This window comes from Cynoglossus semilaevis, mitochondrion (genome assembly GCF_000523025.1).
Source record: "Cynoglossus semilaevis mitochondrion, complete genome".
NCBI lineage: Eukaryota > Metazoa > Chordata > Actinopteri > Pleuronectiformes > Cynoglossidae > Cynoglossus > Cynoglossus semilaevis.
This window is the reverse complement of record NC_012825.1, coordinates 1-16,731: the sequence shown is the minus strand read 5'-3', so window position 1 is coordinate 16,731 and position 16,731 is coordinate 1. Positions and strand designations below refer to the sequence as shown.

The 16,731-nt window shown below is 39.4% G+C and overlaps 13 protein-coding genes and 24 non-coding genes across 37 annotated transcripts, besides 1 other annotated feature; 8 read left to right on the top strand and 29 right to left on the bottom strand. All coding sequences in view use genetic code 2, as the record gives it.

The window, feature by feature from the left end:
* The first annotated feature begins 26 nt into the window (after nt 1-26).
* Nucleotides 27-96, top strand: KEH01_t22. Its single transcript has one exon. It is a non-coding gene; the product is annotated as a tRNA-Pro (tRNA).
* On the bottom strand, nt 96-165 carry KEH01_t21. Its single transcript has one exon. It is a non-coding gene; the product is annotated as a tRNA-Thr (tRNA).
* A 3-nt stretch (nt 166-168) lies between these two features.
* Nucleotides 169-1,305, bottom strand: CYTB (cytochrome b). The gene has a single exon. It carries the CDS (start codon nt 1,303-1,305, stop codon nt 169-171), a length of 1,137 nt encoding a protein of 378 aa, YP_002970803.1.
* A 3-nt stretch (nt 1,306-1,308) lies between these two features.
* Nucleotides 1,309-1,377, top strand: KEH01_t20. The gene has a single exon. It is a non-coding gene; the product is annotated as a tRNA-Glu (tRNA).
* Nucleotides 1,378-1,899, top strand: ND6 (NADH dehydrogenase subunit 6). The gene has a single exon. It carries the CDS (start codon nt 1,378-1,380, stop codon nt 1,897-1,899), a length of 522 nt encoding a protein of 173 aa, YP_002970802.1.
* ND5 (NADH dehydrogenase subunit 5) lies at nt 1,896-3,749 on the bottom strand. The gene has a single exon. The coding sequence runs from the start codon at nt 3,747-3,749 to the stop codon at nt 1,896-1,898; it is 1,854 nt and encodes a 617-aa protein (YP_002970801.1).
* A 3-nt stretch (nt 3,750-3,752) lies between these two features.
* KEH01_t19 lies at nt 3,753-3,825 on the bottom strand. The gene has a single exon. It is a non-coding gene; the product is annotated as a tRNA-Leu (tRNA).
* A 3-nt stretch (nt 3,826-3,828) lies between these two features.
* On the bottom strand, nt 3,829-3,896 carry KEH01_t18. Its single transcript has one exon. It is a non-coding gene; the product is annotated as a tRNA-Ser (tRNA).
* KEH01_t17 lies at nt 3,897-3,965 on the bottom strand. The gene has a single exon. It is a non-coding gene; the product is annotated as a tRNA-His (tRNA).
* Nucleotides 3,966-5,337, bottom strand: ND4 (NADH dehydrogenase subunit 4). The gene has a single exon. A coding segment is annotated over exon 1 (1,372 nt).
* ND4L (NADH dehydrogenase subunit 4L) lies at nt 5,331-5,627 on the bottom strand. Its single transcript has one exon. It carries the CDS (start codon nt 5,625-5,627, stop codon nt 5,331-5,333), a length of 297 nt encoding a protein of 98 aa, YP_002970799.1.
* Nucleotides 5,628-5,697, bottom strand: KEH01_t16. Its single transcript has one exon. It is a non-coding gene; the product is annotated as a tRNA-Arg (tRNA).
* On the bottom strand, nt 5,698-6,049 carry ND3 (NADH dehydrogenase subunit 3). Its single transcript has one exon. A coding segment is annotated over exon 1 (352 nt).
* On the bottom strand, nt 6,047-6,118 carry KEH01_t15. Its single transcript has one exon. It is a non-coding gene; the product is annotated as a tRNA-Gly (tRNA).
* On the bottom strand, nt 6,119-6,903 carry COX3 (cytochrome c oxidase subunit III). Its single transcript has one exon. A coding segment is annotated over exon 1 (785 nt).
* On the bottom strand, nt 6,904-7,586 carry ATP6 (ATP synthase F0 subunit 6). The gene has a single exon. A coding segment is annotated over exon 1 (683 nt).
* Nucleotides 7,577-7,741, bottom strand: ATP8 (ATP synthase F0 subunit 8). Its single transcript has one exon. It carries the CDS (start codon nt 7,739-7,741, stop codon nt 7,577-7,579), a length of 165 nt encoding a protein of 54 aa, YP_002970795.1.
* Nucleotide 7,742: 1 nt separating this feature from the next.
* Nucleotides 7,743-7,817, bottom strand: KEH01_t14. The gene has a single exon. It is a non-coding gene; the product is annotated as a tRNA-Lys (tRNA).
* Nucleotides 7,818-8,508, bottom strand: COX2 (cytochrome c oxidase subunit II). Its single transcript has one exon. A coding segment is annotated over exon 1 (691 nt).
* Nucleotides 8,509-8,510: 2 nt separating this feature from the next.
* KEH01_t13 lies at nt 8,511-8,579 on the bottom strand. The gene has a single exon. It is a non-coding gene; the product is annotated as a tRNA-Asp (tRNA).
* Nucleotides 8,580-8,581: 2 nt separating this feature from the next.
* On the top strand, nt 8,582-8,652 carry KEH01_t12. Its single transcript has one exon. It is a non-coding gene; the product is annotated as a tRNA-Ser (tRNA).
* Nucleotides 8,653-8,658: 6 nt separating this feature from the next.
* COX1 (cytochrome c oxidase subunit I) lies at nt 8,659-10,203 on the bottom strand. The gene has a single exon. The coding sequence runs from the start codon at nt 10,201-10,203 to the stop codon at nt 8,659-8,661; it is 1,545 nt and encodes a 514-aa protein (YP_002970793.1).
* A 1-nt stretch (nt 10,204) lies between these two features.
* KEH01_t11 lies at nt 10,205-10,275 on the top strand. Its single transcript has one exon. It is a non-coding gene; the product is annotated as a tRNA-Tyr (tRNA).
* On the top strand, nt 10,276-10,352 carry KEH01_t10. Its single transcript has one exon. It is a non-coding gene; the product is annotated as a tRNA-Cys (tRNA).
* Nucleotides 10,353-10,375: 23 nt separating this feature from the next.
* Nucleotides 10,376-10,448, top strand: KEH01_t09. The gene has a single exon. It is a non-coding gene; the product is annotated as a tRNA-Asn (tRNA).
* A 3-nt stretch (nt 10,449-10,451) lies between these two features.
* Nucleotides 10,452-10,520, top strand: KEH01_t08. Its single transcript has one exon. It is a non-coding gene; the product is annotated as a tRNA-Ala (tRNA).
* A 2-nt stretch (nt 10,521-10,522) lies between these two features.
* KEH01_t07 lies at nt 10,523-10,591 on the bottom strand. Its single transcript has one exon. It is a non-coding gene; the product is annotated as a tRNA-Trp (tRNA).
* On the bottom strand, nt 10,592-11,635 carry ND2 (NADH dehydrogenase subunit 2). Its single transcript has one exon. The coding sequence runs from the start codon at nt 11,633-11,635 to the stop codon at nt 10,592-10,594; it is 1,044 nt and encodes a 347-aa protein (YP_002970792.1).
* Nucleotide 11,636: 1 nt separating this feature from the next.
* KEH01_t06 lies at nt 11,637-11,707 on the bottom strand. The gene has a single exon. It is a non-coding gene; the product is annotated as a tRNA-Met (tRNA).
* Nucleotides 11,708-11,721: 14 nt separating this feature from the next.
* KEH01_t05 lies at nt 11,722-11,790 on the bottom strand. The gene has a single exon. It is a non-coding gene; the product is annotated as a tRNA-Ile (tRNA).
* Nucleotides 11,791-11,863: 73 nt separating this feature from the next.
* KEH01_t04 lies at nt 11,864-11,934 on the bottom strand. Its single transcript has one exon. It is a non-coding gene; the product is annotated as a tRNA-Gln (tRNA).
* Nucleotides 11,935-12,916: a D loop (putative control region).
* ND1 (NADH dehydrogenase subunit 1) lies at nt 12,917-13,885 on the bottom strand. Its single transcript has one exon. It carries the CDS (start codon nt 13,883-13,885, stop codon nt 12,917-12,919), a length of 969 nt encoding a protein of 322 aa, YP_002970791.1.
* Nucleotides 13,886-13,959, bottom strand: KEH01_t03. Its single transcript has one exon. It is a non-coding gene; the product is annotated as a tRNA-Leu (tRNA).
* Nucleotides 13,960-15,643, bottom strand: KEH01_r01. Its single transcript has one exon. It is a non-coding gene; the product is annotated as a l-rRNA (ribosomal RNA).
* KEH01_t02 lies at nt 15,644-15,716 on the bottom strand. The gene has a single exon. It is a non-coding gene; the product is annotated as a tRNA-Val (tRNA).
* Nucleotides 15,717-16,663, bottom strand: KEH01_r02. Its single transcript has one exon. It is a non-coding gene; the product is annotated as a s-rRNA (ribosomal RNA).
* KEH01_t01 lies at nt 16,664-16,731 on the bottom strand. Its single transcript has one exon. It is a non-coding gene; the product is annotated as a tRNA-Phe (tRNA).

The following is a 16,731-nucleotide window of genomic DNA, read 5'->3' as shown; positions in this document are numbered from 1 at the left end:
TATTGGTACTATAGTGTGTAATTGATCAGGAAATAGTTTAATGTAGAACTCTAGCTTTGGGGGCTAGTAGTAGGAATTTAAGTTTTCTTTTTCTGAGCAGTAGGGAGGATTAATTCTCCGGCCTTTGGTTTACAAGACCAACGCTCTTTTCTGAGCTACTAATGCAAATTATTTAAATATTTTATTTTCTAAAAACCCAGTGAGTGGTATAAGAATAAGGAAAATAGAAAAATAAAGTAGTGATGCGATTTGTCCAATTAAAATATATGGGTCTTCTACAGGTATACCTCCGATTCATGCTAGGATTAGTACGTCTGCTACAAGTGTTCAGAATAAAAATTGTGATAAAGGGCGGAAAGTTATTGAGCGGTGTTTTGAGGTGTGGAGCAGAGGGATAATTGTTAATACTAGAATTGAGAATAAAAGGGCAAGGACTCCTCCTAGTTTATTAGGGATAGAGCGAAGAATTGCATATGCAAATAGAAAATACCATTCTGGTTTAATGTGAGGGGGTGTTACTAAGGGATTGGCAGGGGTAAAGTTATCTGGGTCTCCTAGAGCATTGGGGTAAAATAATGCTAGTAGTGTTAGTAGTGATAGTATTATGATAAATCCTAATAGGTCTTTATAGGAGAAGTATGGGTGGAATGGGATTTTGTCTATGTTAGAGTTTAAGCCAAGTGGGTTGTTTGAGCCTGTTTCGTGGAGGAAAATTAAATGTAGTATTACAACGGCTGCGATGATAAATGGCAATAGGAAGTGAAATGTGAAGAATCGTGTTAGGGTTGCATTATCTACTGAGAATCCGCCTCAAATTCACTGGACTAAAGAGGGGCCTACATAAGGAATGGCTGAGAGTAGATTAGTGATTACTGTTGCACCTCAAAATGATATTTGTCCTCATGGGAGGACGTAGCCAACGAAAGCAGTGGCTATGACTAATAGTAACAATATAACTCCTGTATTTCAAGTTTCTTTGTACAGGTAGGAGCCGTAGTAAAGTCCTCGACCGATGTGGAGATAAATGCAAATAAAGAAAAATGAGGCGCCGTTAGCGTGTAAATTGCGGATTAATCAGCCGTAATTTACGTCTCGGCAAATATGAGTGACGGAAGAGAATGCTATTGAAATATCTGCAGTATAGTGTATAGCTAAGAAAAGTCCTGTAATGATTTGGACTCCTAAGCATAGTCCTAAGAGGGATCCAAAATTTCATCAGGTTGAGATGTTTGTTGGGGCGGGAAGATCAATTAGTGCATCATTTACGATTTTTAAAATGGGGTGTGATTTACGTAAGCTCACCATTAAGTTCTTGTAGTTGAAAAACAACAGTGGTTTTTCAGCCCACCGGTTTTGGTTAAAGTCCAAATGAGAATTATGACTTTTATTATATATATTGCGTTGTTGGTTATAGTTGTGGGATTAGGGGCAGTGGTTGCCCACCCTTCTCCTTATTTTGGCTCGCTCACTTTAGTAGTGGTGTCGGGTGCGGCTTGTGTTGTATTAATTGTGTATGGCGGAACTTTTTTAGCTCTGGTTATGTTTTTAGTATATTTAGGGGGGATATTAGTAGTGTTTGCTTACACTACGGCCTTGGCTGCCGATTCTTTTCCATATACTCTAACCTACGGGGATGTTATGTTATATTGGACTTTATATATAGGGCTTTCATTAATTTGTTATGTTAAGTGCACAGTTGTAGGGGTTGTTGAGGGTTGAGATTTATTTGAGAATTGAGAAGAATTTGGGATTTTTGAGTCGGATGTGCGTGGGATGGCATTGATGTACTCTGATGTAGGTTCTTTACTGCTTATTGGCGGGTGAATGCTTTTGTTGACGTTGATTGCTGTGTTAGAACTTTGTCGCGGGAACAGTCGTGGAGCTCTTCGAGCAGTTTAGGTCATGATAGTATAGATGAAGGCTGTTGTGAGTAGGGCGATAGTAAAACTTATTAGATGAAGTTTGATTAAACCTAATTGAATGGTGTTAATGTACTTGGAAAGGGATATGCTTGATTTTAAAATGGCTTTGGGGCCTAGTAGTTTGAATCAGGTTTGGTCGATTAATTGAGACGAAATTAAATGTCCTATTTGAAGTGTAAGTTTTGGGAGCAGGCGGTGGATAGTTAAAGGGAAGAAGCCTAAAAGTGTTGTGAAGTGTAATGGGAGGTGGGATCATAATTTTTTATGTAGTGAGTCGGACTGAGTTAATAGTAGCGCTGTGGTTAATCCTGTTAGTGTAACTAGGATGGCAGTTATTTTTATTGTCAGTGTTATTGTGAGTACTGAAGTTGTCTTAGGAGGAAGAGATATTGTGATAAGTTGTCCAAAAATCAGGCTTCCTACAGCCAGACGTATAAGTGACGTGTTAAGGTTAGGGTCATTTTCGTTAATGGGGGATAAAGAATTAAATCGTGGTTGACCCCCTAATACATAGTATAAAATTCGTAATGAGTAAACTGCAGTGAAAGAGGTAGCGATTAGGGTTATGGACAAGGCACAGGCATTAAGATGGGAGGAGTTTAGTGTTTCGATAATGGCATCTTTAGAGTAGAATCCTGATAAGAACGGAGTTCCGGTTAATGCTAGGCTTCCTAATGTAATGCAGGATGCGGTGAGAGGGGTGAGAAAGTATATACCTCCTATTTTTCGGATATCTTGTTCGTTTTTTAGGCTATGAATGATAACACCTGAACACATAAATAGTATAGCTTTAAAGAAGGCATGGGTACAAATGTGTAGGAATGCTAATCGTGGTTGTCCTAGACCGATTGTGACTATTATAAAACCCAGCTGACTGGATGTTGAGAAAGCAATAATTTTTTTGATATCATTTTGTGTGAGAGCGCAGGCTGCTGTAAATAAAGTAGTTAAACTACCGAGTCACAGGCAGGTTGTTATTGCTGTTTTACTTTGTTCAATGATAGGGTAAAAGCGAATGAGTAAGAAAATGCCGGCTACAACTATAGTACTAGAGTGTAGTAAAGCGGATACTGGTGTGGGGCCTTCTATTGCGGAAGGAAGTCATGGGTGAAGGCCGAATTGGGCGGATTTTCCCGCGGCAGCTAGGATTAATGCCAAGGCTGGTATGGTTATATTTTGATTTTGACTATGGAGAAAAATATCATCTAGTTCTCAGGAGTTAGTAGATGTTATTGTTCATGCTATTATGACGAAGAGACCTAGATCACCAGTACGGTTATATAATACTGCTTGTAGGGCGGCTGAGTTAGCGTCAGGGCGGCCAAATCATCAGCTGATGAGTAAGAAAGATATAATTCCTACTCCCTCCCATCCGATAAATAGTTGGAATAGGTTGTTAGCAGTGACTAAAATAATTATGGAGATGAGAAAAATTAGCAGGTATTTAAAGAATTGGTCGATATTATGATCTTTTTCTATATACCACAGGGCGAATTGGAGAATAGACCAAGTAACGTAGAGGGCCACAGGTAAAAATACGGCTGCATAGTAATCAATTTTTACACTGGTGTAGATTGTGAATGTGGAGATGTGGAATCACTCCCAGGTGTTAATTGTAAAGTCTGTGCCCGTGATAATAAGTAGACCAGCGGGGAGGAGGCTTCAGAAGAAGGCTAGTTTTACAGCTTTTATAGTGAAAATAGCTTTATTATATTTAGTATTGTTAATAATAATAGGGAATCCTAGGATCCCTATTAATAGTATAAGTGTTATAGATATAAGGCTTGAGATAATAATTTCGGCAATGTGTTCAGATTGACCCATCATGGTAACTATTACATGGATTTGCACCAAGAGTTTTTGGTTCCTAAGACCAATGGATGGACTATTATCCTTTAATAGTTTTCAAGTGAGCCTGGGAATTAAACTCAGGGTGGAAGAATTAGCAGTTCTTGTTGTTATCAAACCTCTCTTGGTGGAAAAAAGGGTTTTAATCTTTATTTTTAGAATCACAATCTAATGTTTTGGTTAAACTATTTCTACAGGAAGATCAGCATGTAATAATTTCTGGTTTAAGGATTAGTAATAATAGAGGAAGTAGATGAAGGATAATTAATAAATGTTCTTTAATATTTATAGGGGTTAAGGATGTAATATGGGGTGGGAGGGCTCCTCGTTGTGTAGTTGTGAATATATGTAATGAATAGGCAGCTGTGATTAGTGTACCTAATCCTGTAAAGATAATAGTCCACCATGATCAGTTGAATATACAAACAATAATTGTTAATTCTCCTATTATATTTGGTAGGGGAGGTAATGCTAAGTTTGCAAGTGTGAATGAGAGTCATCAGATTGCTATTAAAGGGAAGATGATTTGTAACCCTCGGGTGAGGTATATAATTCGGCTATGAGTACGCTCGTAATTAATGTTAGCTAGGCAGAATAGTGCCGACGAGGTTAGACCGTGAGCGATTATTAAGATGAGGGCTCCTGAGTATCCCCAGGACGTTTGGGTTAGAACCCCTCCCACTACCAGTCCTATATGTCCAACTGATGAATATGCAATGAGAGATTTAAGATCTATTTGTTGAAGGCAGACTAATCCTGTTATGATAACTCCCCATAAGGCCAGGGTGATAAATGGGTAAGTTATGTTTTTGGAAATGGGGTCTACGATAGTTGAAATCCGTGTTATCCCATAGCCCCCTAGTTTGAGTAATACGGCAGCAAGGATTATTGAACCTGCGATTGGTGCTTCTACATGTGCTTTAGGTAATCATAGGTGTAAACCATACAGGGGTATTTTAACTAGGAAGGCTAGGAAGCACGCTAGTCATAAAAAATTGTGCTGAGGGATTAATGAAAAGTAAAATTGGGCGGATGTGAGTGATAGTGATCCTGTATTAGTTTGGATTATCAATAGGGCTACTAAAAGAGGAAGAGAGCTAATAAGGGTATAAAATAGTAGATATGTTCCTGCACTGAGACGTTCCAGTTGATTACCCCACCGTGTGATGATTATTAATGTGGGGATTAATGTAGCTTCAAATATAATGTAAAATATGATTAGTTCTGTAGAGCTAAAGGCAGAAATTAGGAAAAGTTGGAGAAAGATTAAGAGTGTAATGTAGAGGCGTTGTCGGGTCTGGGATTCTGTTTTTATGTGGTCTTGGCTTGCGAGAATTATCAAGGGTAGGAGTCAGCATGTTAGAATAATAAGGGGGGTGGATAGAGTATCAGTCGCTATGTATAATCCAAGTGAAGTTCAACCTGTTTCTGACATATTTTTAATTCAGGTTAGACTAAGTGTAGAAATAATAAAACTATATGATAATGTTGGGCGTCACAGGTGTGAAAAACTTGAAAGTCAGGTTAGTGGGATAAGTATTAAGGTGGGAGTTAAAATTTTTATCATCGAAGGGTGGTTAGTGAGTTGAGGTTGGCGGCCCCGTGGGTTCGGGTAGTAGCAATCAGTAGGGCTAGGCCAAGTCCTGCCTCACATGCAGAGAAAGCTAGTAGAAGTATAGGGGTAGCTATAAAAAGGGTTGTATTGGTTTCTAATGACCAGATTGCAAGGAGAAGGAATAGTGATAGTATGAGTCCTTCTAGGCATAGTAAGACAGATAGGATGTGGTTGCGGTAGAATGTAATTCCGCCAAGACTTAGAAAGAACATGGTGAAGAAGACAAATTGTGTAGAAGGCATTAAACAGCTGCGGAATTTGACCACAAGCTTTTGAGTCGAAATCAAATATTTTTTTTTAAACTAGCTGTTTATTTTGCCCAGTCAAGTCCCCCTTGGAGTCATTCATATATTAAGCCACCTCCAAGGAGGATGATGAGAAATAGGGTGTAGATGTAGGGGGTTGTTGCTGAGGGGAGCTGATCTGCTCAGGGGAGGGGAAATAATAAGGCAATTTCTAGGTCGAAAAGCAGAAATAGAATTGCGACTAAAAAAAAGTGTAGGGAGAAGGGGAGTCGTGCAGAGCATATGGGATCAAAGCCGCATTCATAGGGGGATAATTTCTGGAAGTCGGGTGATATATCAGGCAGGAGGTGTGAGATTAGTATAAGGACAACTGACAGTGCAATGGTGATGGTGATTATAGTGGTGAGTAAATTAATTATCTTTCCTTGGAGTTTAACCAAGACTAAATGATTGGAAGTCATGTGTACTAGTTTTAATACTAAAAAGATTAAGATCCTCATCAATAAATGGAGACGTACAGGAATAGTCAAACTACGTCGACGAAATGTCAATATCAGGCAGCGGCTTCGAATCCAAAGTGATGTGTTGGTGTAAAGTGGTAGTTGATTTGACGTAGAAGGCAGACTAGTAAAAAGGTGGACCCAATAATGACATGAAGGCCATGGAATCCTGTTGCCACAAAGAATGTGGAGCCGTAAACTCCATCTGCGATTGTAAATGGAGCCTCATAGTATTCTAGGGCTTGGAGTAGTGTAAAGTAAAAGCCTAATGAGATTGTAAGAAATAGTGCGTGGATTGCAGGTTTTCGGCGCCCTGCTATGATACTATGGTGGGCTCAGGTAACTGTAACTCCTGAGGCTAGAAGGACAGCCGTGTTAAGGAGGGGCACCTCAAATGGGTTAAGAGGTGTGATGCCTGCGGGGGGTCAGATGCCTCCTAGCTCCGGGGTGGGGGCTAGACTTGAGTGATAGAATGCTCAGAAGAAGCCAGCAAAGAAGAGGACCTCTGAGATAATAAACAGGATTATTCCGTAGCGTAATCCTTTTTGCACAGGCCCCGTGTGGTGACCTTGAAAAGTACCTTCTCGAATCACGTCTCGTCATCATTGAGTAATTGTAAGGATTAGTAGGGTTAAACCGAGATTTATTAGTAAAGTAGAGCTAGAGTGGAATCATATTGCTAAGCCTGATGTTAGTAATAGTGCGGCAATAGCTCCAGTTAGGGGTCAGGGGCTAGGATCAACTATATGGTAAGGGTGTTTTTGATGGGCCATTATATATTTTCTTGGAGGTATAGGCTTAGTAATAATACAAAAACATATGCCTGAATTATTGCTACGGCAATTTCTAAAATGGAGAGTAATAGAAGCAGTGTGCCAGTGAGCATTGCTATTAGGGGAATTGTGTGGATTATAGTAAATATAGCTGTAGAAATTAATTGAATAAGGAGGTGTCCAGCCGTTAGGTTGGCTGTTAGTCGTACTCCTAAGGCGAGAGGTCGAATTAACAGGCTGATTGTTTCAATAATAATGAGAATAGGAATTAATAGGGGTGGAGTGCTTTCGGGGAGAAGATGGGCGAATGCGTGAGTGGGTTGTGTGCGAAGCCCAATAATGACGGTAGCTAATCAGGCAGGGAGTGCAAATGCTATGTTGAATGATAGCTGGGTGGTAGGGGTGAATGTGTAGGGTAGTAACCCTAGTAAATTAATGGTAATTAGGAAGATTATTAAGGAGACAATTAGTAATGCCCAATGGTGGCTTTTAGGGCTGAGAGGGGCAAATAGTTGATAGGTCGAACTATTTAAGAGTTGTGATTGGAGGGTTGAGAAGCGGCTAGTCGTTCATTGTGAAGTAGGTTGAAGAAAAGTAAGGCGTGGTATTAAAGTGGCTAAGGTGATTAATGGAATTCCTATGTAGATTGGGGTTATAAATTGATCAAAAAAGTTTAGGGCCATGGTCAGTATCAGGGGTCTGGTAGGAAATGTGTTAGGCTTTTAATTGGGGAGTTTGTGGGTTTGAATATAATTACTAGAGGGGGAATTGTAAGTAAAAAGATTAATCATGAAGATAATCAAATTAGTAGTCATGGGCCTGGGTTAAGTTGGGGCATTTCACTAAGGGTGAGGGGTAGTCACCAATCTTTAGCTTAAAAGGCTAATGCTTATCACCAAATTAGCTTCTTAGTGATTCGTTTTCGATTATTAGTGTAGTTCAATCCTTAAAGTAATTAAGAGGGATGGATTCAACGACAATTGGTATAAAACTGTGATTTGCACCACAAATTTCTGAGCATTGGCCATAGAAAACGCCAGCTCGGTTAGTATACAAAGTGGCTTGATTTAACCGGCCTGGGACAGCATCTATTTTAACCCCCAGGCTAGGAACTGCTCAGGAGTGGAGGACATCTTCAGCGGTAATTAACATCCGGATGGGAGAATTACTTGGGATTACTATTCGATGGTCAACCTCTAAAAGACGGAGTTGGCCGGGAGAAAGGTCTTGTGTAGGGGTTATATATGATTCGAAAGATAACTCTTTATAGTCCGTATATTCATAGTTTCAATATCATTGGTGCCCAATGGCTTTAACAGTGATGTGAGGGTCATTGATTTCATCTATTAGGTACAGGATTCGTAAGGATGGTAGGGCGATTAGGGCAAGTACGAATGCAGGTAGGATTGTTCAAATGATCTCAATAAGTTGAGAGTCTAAGGTAAGTTTGTCAGTTAAGGTGGTAGATACTATAATAATAATGATGTATAAAACGAGTACACTGATAAGGAGTACGATTATTAGAGCATGGTCGTGGAAGTGGAGGAGTTCTTCTATTAAAGGGGATGCTGCGTCTTGGAAACCTAATTGTGAAGGATATGCCATAGAGAGACTCGCAAGGTTTTCACTTGCAATCTTGCCTTGACAAAGCAAGGTAATGTTTTTACTAGGATCTCATAAGAAAGTGGTAGAGTGGTTATATGGATGGCTTGAAACCATTATATGGGGGTTCGATTCCTCCCTTTCTCGTTAACTTTATGGAGTTCGTAGGAAAGCAGGTTCTTCAAATGTATGATAAGGTGGAGGGCATCCGTGGAGTCATTCAATATTAGTGGAGGTGAGTTGTGTTGTTAAGACTTCTCGTTTTGCAGCGAATGCTTCTCAGATAATGTATAGGAATATAATAACGGCTACAAGTGAAATTATTGAACCAATGGATGAGACTGTATTCCAGAGCGCATAGGCGTCGGGATAATCAGAGTAGCGTCGTGGTATTCCGGCTAAGCCTAAGAAGTGTTGTGGGAAGAAAGTTAAATTTACCCCTACAAATATTACCAAGAAGTGAATTTTAGCTCACACTTGATTTAAAGTATAACCAGTTATAAGAGGAAATCAATGAATGAATCCTGCTATAATTGCGAATACAGCCCCTATTGATAGTACATAGTGAAAATGTGCAACAACATAATATGTGTCGTGAAGTACAATATCAAGGGAGGAATTAGATAATACAATTCCAGTTAATCCCCCGACTGTAAATAGGAAAATAAAACCAAGGGCTCATAAAAGAGGAGTCTCTCATTTAATATTCCCGCCGTGAAGAGTAGCTAATCAGCTGAATACTTTTACTCCAGTAGGAATGGCGATAATTATAGTAGCAGAGGTAAAGTAGGCACGTGTGTCAACATCTATACCCACCGTAAACATGTGATGGGCTCAGACAATGAAGCCTAGTAACCCGATTGCTATCATAGCTCATACTATTCCTATATAACCAAAGGGTTCTTTCTTGCCGGTATAGTATGCAACTACATGGGAAATTATCCCAAACCCAGGCAAGATTAAAATGTAGACTTCTGGGTGTCCAAAAAACCAGAATAGGTGTTGATAAAGAATAGGGTCTCCACCACCAGCAGGGTCAAAAAAAGTAGTGTTTAGATTTCGATCTGTGAGAAGTATAGTAATTCCTGCAGCTAGGACAGGCAGGGAGAGGAGTAAAAGGATTGCTGTGATGAAAACTGCTCAGACGAATAAGGGTACTTGGTATATTGATATACCCTCAGGTTTTATATTGAGGACTGTTGTGATGAAGTTAATAGCGCCTAAAATAGATGAGACTCCGGCCAGGTGGAGGGAGAAGATTGTAAGGTCTACAGATGCCCCAGCATGGGCTAGATTCCCCGCAAGAGGGGGGTAAACAGTTCATCCTGTACCAGCCCCAGCTTCTACTGCGGATGAGGCCAGTAATAAGAGGAATGAGGGGGGTAAAAGTCAGAAGCTTATATTGTTTATTCGGGGGAATGCTATGTCGGGGGCTCCAATTATCAAGGGGATTAATCAATTACCAAAACCCCCAATTATAATGGGTATAACTATGAAGAAAATTATAACAAATGCATGGGCGGTAACAATTACATTATAAATTTGGTCATCGCCAAGCAGACTACCAGGTTGGCTTAGTTCTGCTCGAATTAATAGGCTGAGGGCAGTTCCTACCATTCCGGCTCAAGCGCCAAATACTATATATAAGGTACCAATGTCTTTGTGATTAGTGGAGAAGAATCAACGTGTAATTATCACAGGTAGGGTGGCTGAGAGTTTAGGCGGTGGATTGTAGTCCCATGAATAGAGGTTTAAGTCCTCTTCCTACCAAGTCCTGAGGTGTTAGCACGTTAGATTGCAAATCTTAAGGAGCAGAATAAATGTCTGCCGGGGCTTCCCCCCCCCCCTCCCCCATTCGGGGGGGGGGAAGTAGATAGATGCTCGTAGGTTTGGGCGGTTAGCTGTTAACTAACATTTTGCAGGATCAAGGCCTGCCTATCTAGGTCAAGGTTTTAGCTTAATTAAAGTGTCTGTTTTGCATATAGAAGATGTGGATTAATGTTCCGCAGACCTTAATCAGGGACTAAGGGATTTTCACCCTTGCTTAGGGCTTTGAAGGCTCTTGGTCTTGTTATCCTAAGTCTCTTTATAGGAGTAAGGAATTGATCATAGGGGTGAGCGGTAGGAGCATTATGGAAGGTACAATAGTAGTTTTAAGACCCAAAGGAATAGAGTTTGGGGTTAGTCGCCATGTAGCGGTGGTTAGATTGCTCGAGGGTGATATTGTGATTGATGAGATGTAAGAAAGTCGAAGGTAAAAGTATAAACTAAAGAGTCCGCTTAGAGCTGTGATAGTTGCTAGCCCAAATAATCCGAGATGTGATATTTTTTGGATAATTAGTCATTTTGGGATAAATCCGGTTAGAGGGGGAAGGCCTCCAAGTGATAGGAGTAGTAGTGGAATGAGTGCAGAGATGGTGGGTGTGTGGGTGGCTAAAATTGGGAGTTTATTAATTGATAGTGTATTGTTTTGGTGTAAAATTATAAATACTGGAAGGGTTATTGTTACATAAAGTGTAAATGTCATTAGGGTAAGCTCAGGGGAAAATTGTAAAATTACTAATATTCAACCTATATGAGTAATTGAAGAATATGCCAAGATTTTTCGGGTTTGTGTTTGGTTTAAACCCCCCCAGCCTCCGACCAGGATGGACATGGTACCTAATAGAATAAGGGTTAATGAGTGGGTCGAGTGCAGTTGCAGGATTAAATAAAATGGAGCCAATTTTTGTCATGTTGAAAGAACAAGTCCTGTTATAAGGTCTAGTCCTTGAAGAACATCTGGTAATCAAGAGTGTACGGGGGCTATTCCTATTTTGAAAGCTAATGAAATCAGAATTAAGATGATAGGCAGGTCTGTGGATATTTGGTTAATTTCTCATTGTCCTGTTATTCAAGCGTTGGTGATTGCACAGAATAAAATTGTTGCCGCCGCAGGTGCTTGAATTAGGAAATATTTTGTGGCAGCTTCAGTGGCTCGTGGGTGGTGTTTTCGTGCAATGATGGGGATGATAGCTATGGTATTGATTTCTAGGCCTATTCATGCCATAAGTCAGTTAGTACTGGACAGTGTGATAAGGGTGCCTGATAGGAGGGCTGTTGTAAATATGGATAGTGTGATAGGATTCATATGTGAAGGGTAGGAGTTTAACCTACATGGTTGGGGTATGGGCCCAAGAGCTTAGTGTTAGCTTACCTTAACTTGAGTGTTGTTTTAGGAGTAGGGGGGATTTTCACCCACGTATTTCACTCTATCAAAGTGACTCTTGGTTCAGACACTACTCCTCTGTGCTTATGTATGTTTAATTTTTAATAATATAATTAATGATTTGTGATGTTTATGTACACAAGTTTATAAATAGAGAGGAAGGATTTGGACCTTCACTTAGGAGATCAAAACTCTTCGTGCTTCCGGTACACTACTCTCTAGTTTTATAAATCAGAGTAATAAGTTTGTTTCAGGTTGATCATATTATAGTGTCTTGCTTCAATATTTTTTTTAAGAAAAATTGGGCAGGAAATTTTCTAGGTTAGTGGTTTTTGTTGTACTATTAAAGTAGTTTTTCACATAAAAGGGGGGGAAATTTAAAACATTTATTATGTGCTTGAAAACATTCATGTTATCTTATTAAGGGTAGTCATTATATAATGCTTATATTGTCTTCAAGCTTGGATTATGTACTCTGTACAGGCCTTTGTCGTTTACGGTCCAGGTCAGATGAAAGGAAAAAATTTTTCTGCCCCCTTACCCTCTGGAAAGCATGCCCGCATGCCAGGTAAAACAAGTACTTTATTAACAGCATGCAAGCTATACTAACAAATAATATTTGACCGAGTAAAGTGATAATTGTACATGAAAGGATCCCCGCATTCTGGCAAGATCCAATGAAAGAATGCTGTTCTTCGATTCAAGTACATGAAGGTGTAAGGGGTTTTATTACTTAAGCTTGCATGCGTGGTTATTAATTATTATGTTATAACCCACGTTTTAAAGTCGTAACGGTAAAATGTAATATTGCATGTGTGACATTACATTATGTAATATCACATTAATGTAATACTACATGATGTAATATTACATTAATGTAATTAATACATGATGTAATCAATACATTAATGTAATATTACATTAATGTAATTAATACATGATGTAACCAATACATTAATGTAATATTACATTAATGTAATTAATACATAATGTAATGTTACATTAATGTAATTAATACATAATGTAATGTTACATTAATGTAATTAATACATAATGTAATGTTACATTAATGTAATTAATACATAATGTAATGTTACATTAATGTAATTAATACATAATGTAATGTTACATTAATGTAATTAATACATAATGTAATGTTACATTAATGTAATTAATACATAATGTAATGTTACATTAATGTAATTAGTCTAGAGGTGGAATACCTGCTGTTATTAGTAGTACCATGTAGGTGATGATGACAAATCCTAGGGCTAATGGGAGGAAGCTTTCTCAGGTGAGATGCATTAGTTGGTCATAGCGATATCGGGGAAGTGTAGCTCGAATTCATAAAAAACAAGTTGCAAGTGCACATGTCTTGAGTGCTAAGGATCAGGTGGATATCTCAGAGTTTAATACGCCCTCACTACCAAAAAATAAAATAACTGAAATGGAGTTTATGAGGAGAATATTAGTATATTCTGCAAGGAAGAATAGTGCGAATGGTCCCGCGGCGTATTCTACGTTAAACCCTGATACTAGTTCTGATTCTCCCTCTACTAGATCAAAGGGGGTTCGGTTTGTTTCAGCAATGGTTGAGATGAATCACATTAAGCATAGGGGTCATGTAAATCAGATTAATGATATTTTTTCTTGGGCGTAGAGGAAAGTTTGCAAGGAGAATCCCCCAACTAGTAGTACTACTCCTAAAAGTACAAGTCCTAGACTCACTTCGTATGAGATAGTTTGAGCGATTGCTCGAATTGCTCCGATTAAGGCATATTTAGAATTTGATGCTCAGCCTGCCCCTATGACTGCGTATACTGACAGGCTGGAAAAAGCAAGAATAAAAAGTATTCCTATATTTAACTCAGTAAGTGAATGTGGCAGTGGGATGGGGGCTCATATTAAAAGGGCAATGGATAATGCCATAATAGGAGTAGCATTAAATATAAGGGGAGAGGCAAGGACGGGGTGGATTGGCTCTTTGATGAATAATTTTACGCCGTCTGCAATTGGTTGCAGGAGACCGAATGGTCCTACTACATTGGGGCCTTTACGAAGTTGTATGTATCCTAGGATTTTACGTTCTAGGAGAGTTAGAAAAGCAACTGCTAATAAAATAGGGATAATTAATAGCAACGGGTGAATAATGTGGGTAATAATAAATTTCATAGTTAAGAAGAGGATTTGAACCTCTGTGAAAAGGGCTTAGATCTTTTGCGATGGCCAGGCTCTGCCATCTTAACTGCTATTTTCTTTAGCTTTAAAAATTGTATGCTTTTTTGGTTGTTTTAGTTGAATTCGTTAATTTTAAGTAAGGTTTACATGTAGTATAGACCTTTTCTACTCGGTCCTTTCGTACTAGAGGAGAACATGTTATAGATAGAAACTGACCTGGATTACTCCGGTCTGAACTCAGATCACGTAGGACTTTAATCGTTGAACAAACGAACCCTTAATAGCGGCTGCACCATTAGGATGTCCTGGTCCAACATCGAGGTCGTAAACCCCCTTGTCGATAGGAACTCTGAAAGGGGATTGCGCTGTTATCCCTGGGGTAACTTTTTTCGTTGATCAACGAGTTGGATCAATAAAAGTTAGAAGTTCTATTGCTTTGAGAGGTTATTCTAGGTTTTGGGAATTTGTGTTCTTGTCTTCGCGGAGGTTTTGTATTCTCCGTAGTCGCCCCAACTGAAGATATAATATAAAGGTTTTGGCTTTGTTTATTTTTAAAGTCCTTTGGTCAAAGTTTATATGTTTATCTTAAGCTCCACAGGGTCTTCTCGTCTTATATAGTTATCTTCGCTTTTGCACGAAGAGATCAATTTCATTGATTTAGAAGAGGAGACAGTTAAGCCCTCGTCAAACCATTCATACAGGTCCTCATTTAAAGGACAAGTGATTACGCTACCTTTGCACGGTCAGAATACCGCGGCCATTAAATGTACATCATTGGGCAGGTACGACCTCTTATATGGGTGAGGCAAGAGGCGGTGTTTTTGGTAAACAGGCGGGGCTTGGATTTGCCGAGTTCCTTCTCTTCTTTTTAATCTTTCCTTGAGCACACTCTAGTGTAAGGTTAACGGTTAAGATTAGTAAGGTCTTCTGGGTTTTGATTTTGTCTTCTATTCCCTCTTTATTGCTTGGGGCCGTTATTTCTCGGGGGTTAGTCCATTACGAGTTACACTTGTGTAGGGAGAGAGTCTGTTCTCTTATTACTAATATTAGCATAATTTCTCTTATGGGTTATAAGATATTCTGATAGTATTTGCAGTGGGTTAAGAATTGTTTATCGTTATTTTAGGGGAAAAATTATATGAGCTTTAACGCTTTCAGATAGGATGGCTGCTTTTAGGCCTACGTAAGTAATTGACCTTAATTATATATGATCTTTACCCTTCTGGTGGTAGTTGTTTCTTATATCAAAGGGGCTGTCCCCCCTTTGATTAACTCTTTAAACTTCTCTTTATTCTTTAATTCGTCTTAAGGGTGAGTAAAAATGGAGAAGTTTAAAGGCTGAACTTAAATTCATTTCTCAGAAAACCAGCTATAACTTAGTTCGGTAGGCTTATCACCTCTACTCAAAACTCTCCCCACATCTTTTGCAACAGAGACGGGTAGGCACTAAAGGGTTATGCTGGTTTGGAGTAGCTCACTAAGTTTCGGGGGTGTAGACTAAGGGGCTCCTTGCCTACTTTTTCTTGCTAAATCATGATGCGAAAGGTACGAGGTTTAGTCTCTGCTTTACTATTCTTAACTGGGCTTTTTCATCTCTATTTCAACGTTCCCTTACGGTACTTGATTTATTGTTCCAGGTTCCTTTTCAATCGCCTTTACTAAGGGTGTAGAATGTTTTAATTTATGGGTGTAAGGTTATGAGGGTTTATTTAGTGATGTTTTGGTTTTACTGGGCGGACTAGTTGGTTAGAGTCAAGGTAATCCGGTTTACACGGATAACTTCTCGGTGTAAGGGAGATGCTTTGTTATATTTAGCTATACCTTGATTCCAAGTGCACCTTCCGGTACACTTACCGTGTTACGACTTCCCTCCCCTTTAGTACAAGAATTGATTAGGAATTGTGTGAGAGGTTTTGGGGAGGGTGACGGGCGATGTGTGCGCGCTTAAGGGCCATATTCAGTAAAACGCTCTATTTTTTACTTACTACTAAATCCACCTTTGGGCACATGTTTCAATATGCTTTCCGTTTAGACTAAGTTAGTCAATGTAGCCCATTTCTTCCCCCCTTATGTACTACACCTCGACCTGACGTTTTGGGTTAATACCAATTTTGCTTACTTTTGGGCCTTGATAGGGTAAGCTGACGGCGGCGGTATATAGGCAGAATATTGCAAAAGGGGGTGAGGTTGAACGGGGGTTATCGGTTCTAGAACAGGCTCCTCTAGAGGGATGTTAAGCACCGCCAGGTCCTTTGGGTTTCAAACTAGTGTTCGTAGTACCCAGGCGGATATTCAAATATAAGAATATCATTGTTTATGGCTAGGCATAGTGGGGTATCTAATCCCAGTTTGTGCCCTAGCTTTCGTGGGGTCAATAAGGTAAAGTTACTTTCGTAATTGTGTTTCTTGGTCTCATAGGTTTGTAAATGACTAGGAGAGAATTTAACTTTAGCAGGGTTGATGCTTTAACCACTCTTTACGCCGTAGCTCATCTACTTAGGTCTTTCGTATAACCGCGGTTGCTGGCACGAATTTTACCGGCCTTAGTTAGTTATTACTAAGTCAAGTTTGCACTTATTGCTTAATGTTTATCACTGCTGAAATCCCTTGGGGGTGTGGCTGAGCAAGGTGTTGTGGGCTACTAATTAAATGTGTGCCTGATACCAGCTCCTTATTCTCTACTTGAGAAGTGGGGCATTCTCACAGGGGGGCGGATACTTGCATGTGTAAATATAATCTTTAGCAGATGGTAAAGTCAGGACCAAGCCTTTGTGCTCGTAGGACTAATCAAGGCCCATCTTAACATCTTCAGAGTTATGCTTTAGTTAAGCTATACTAGC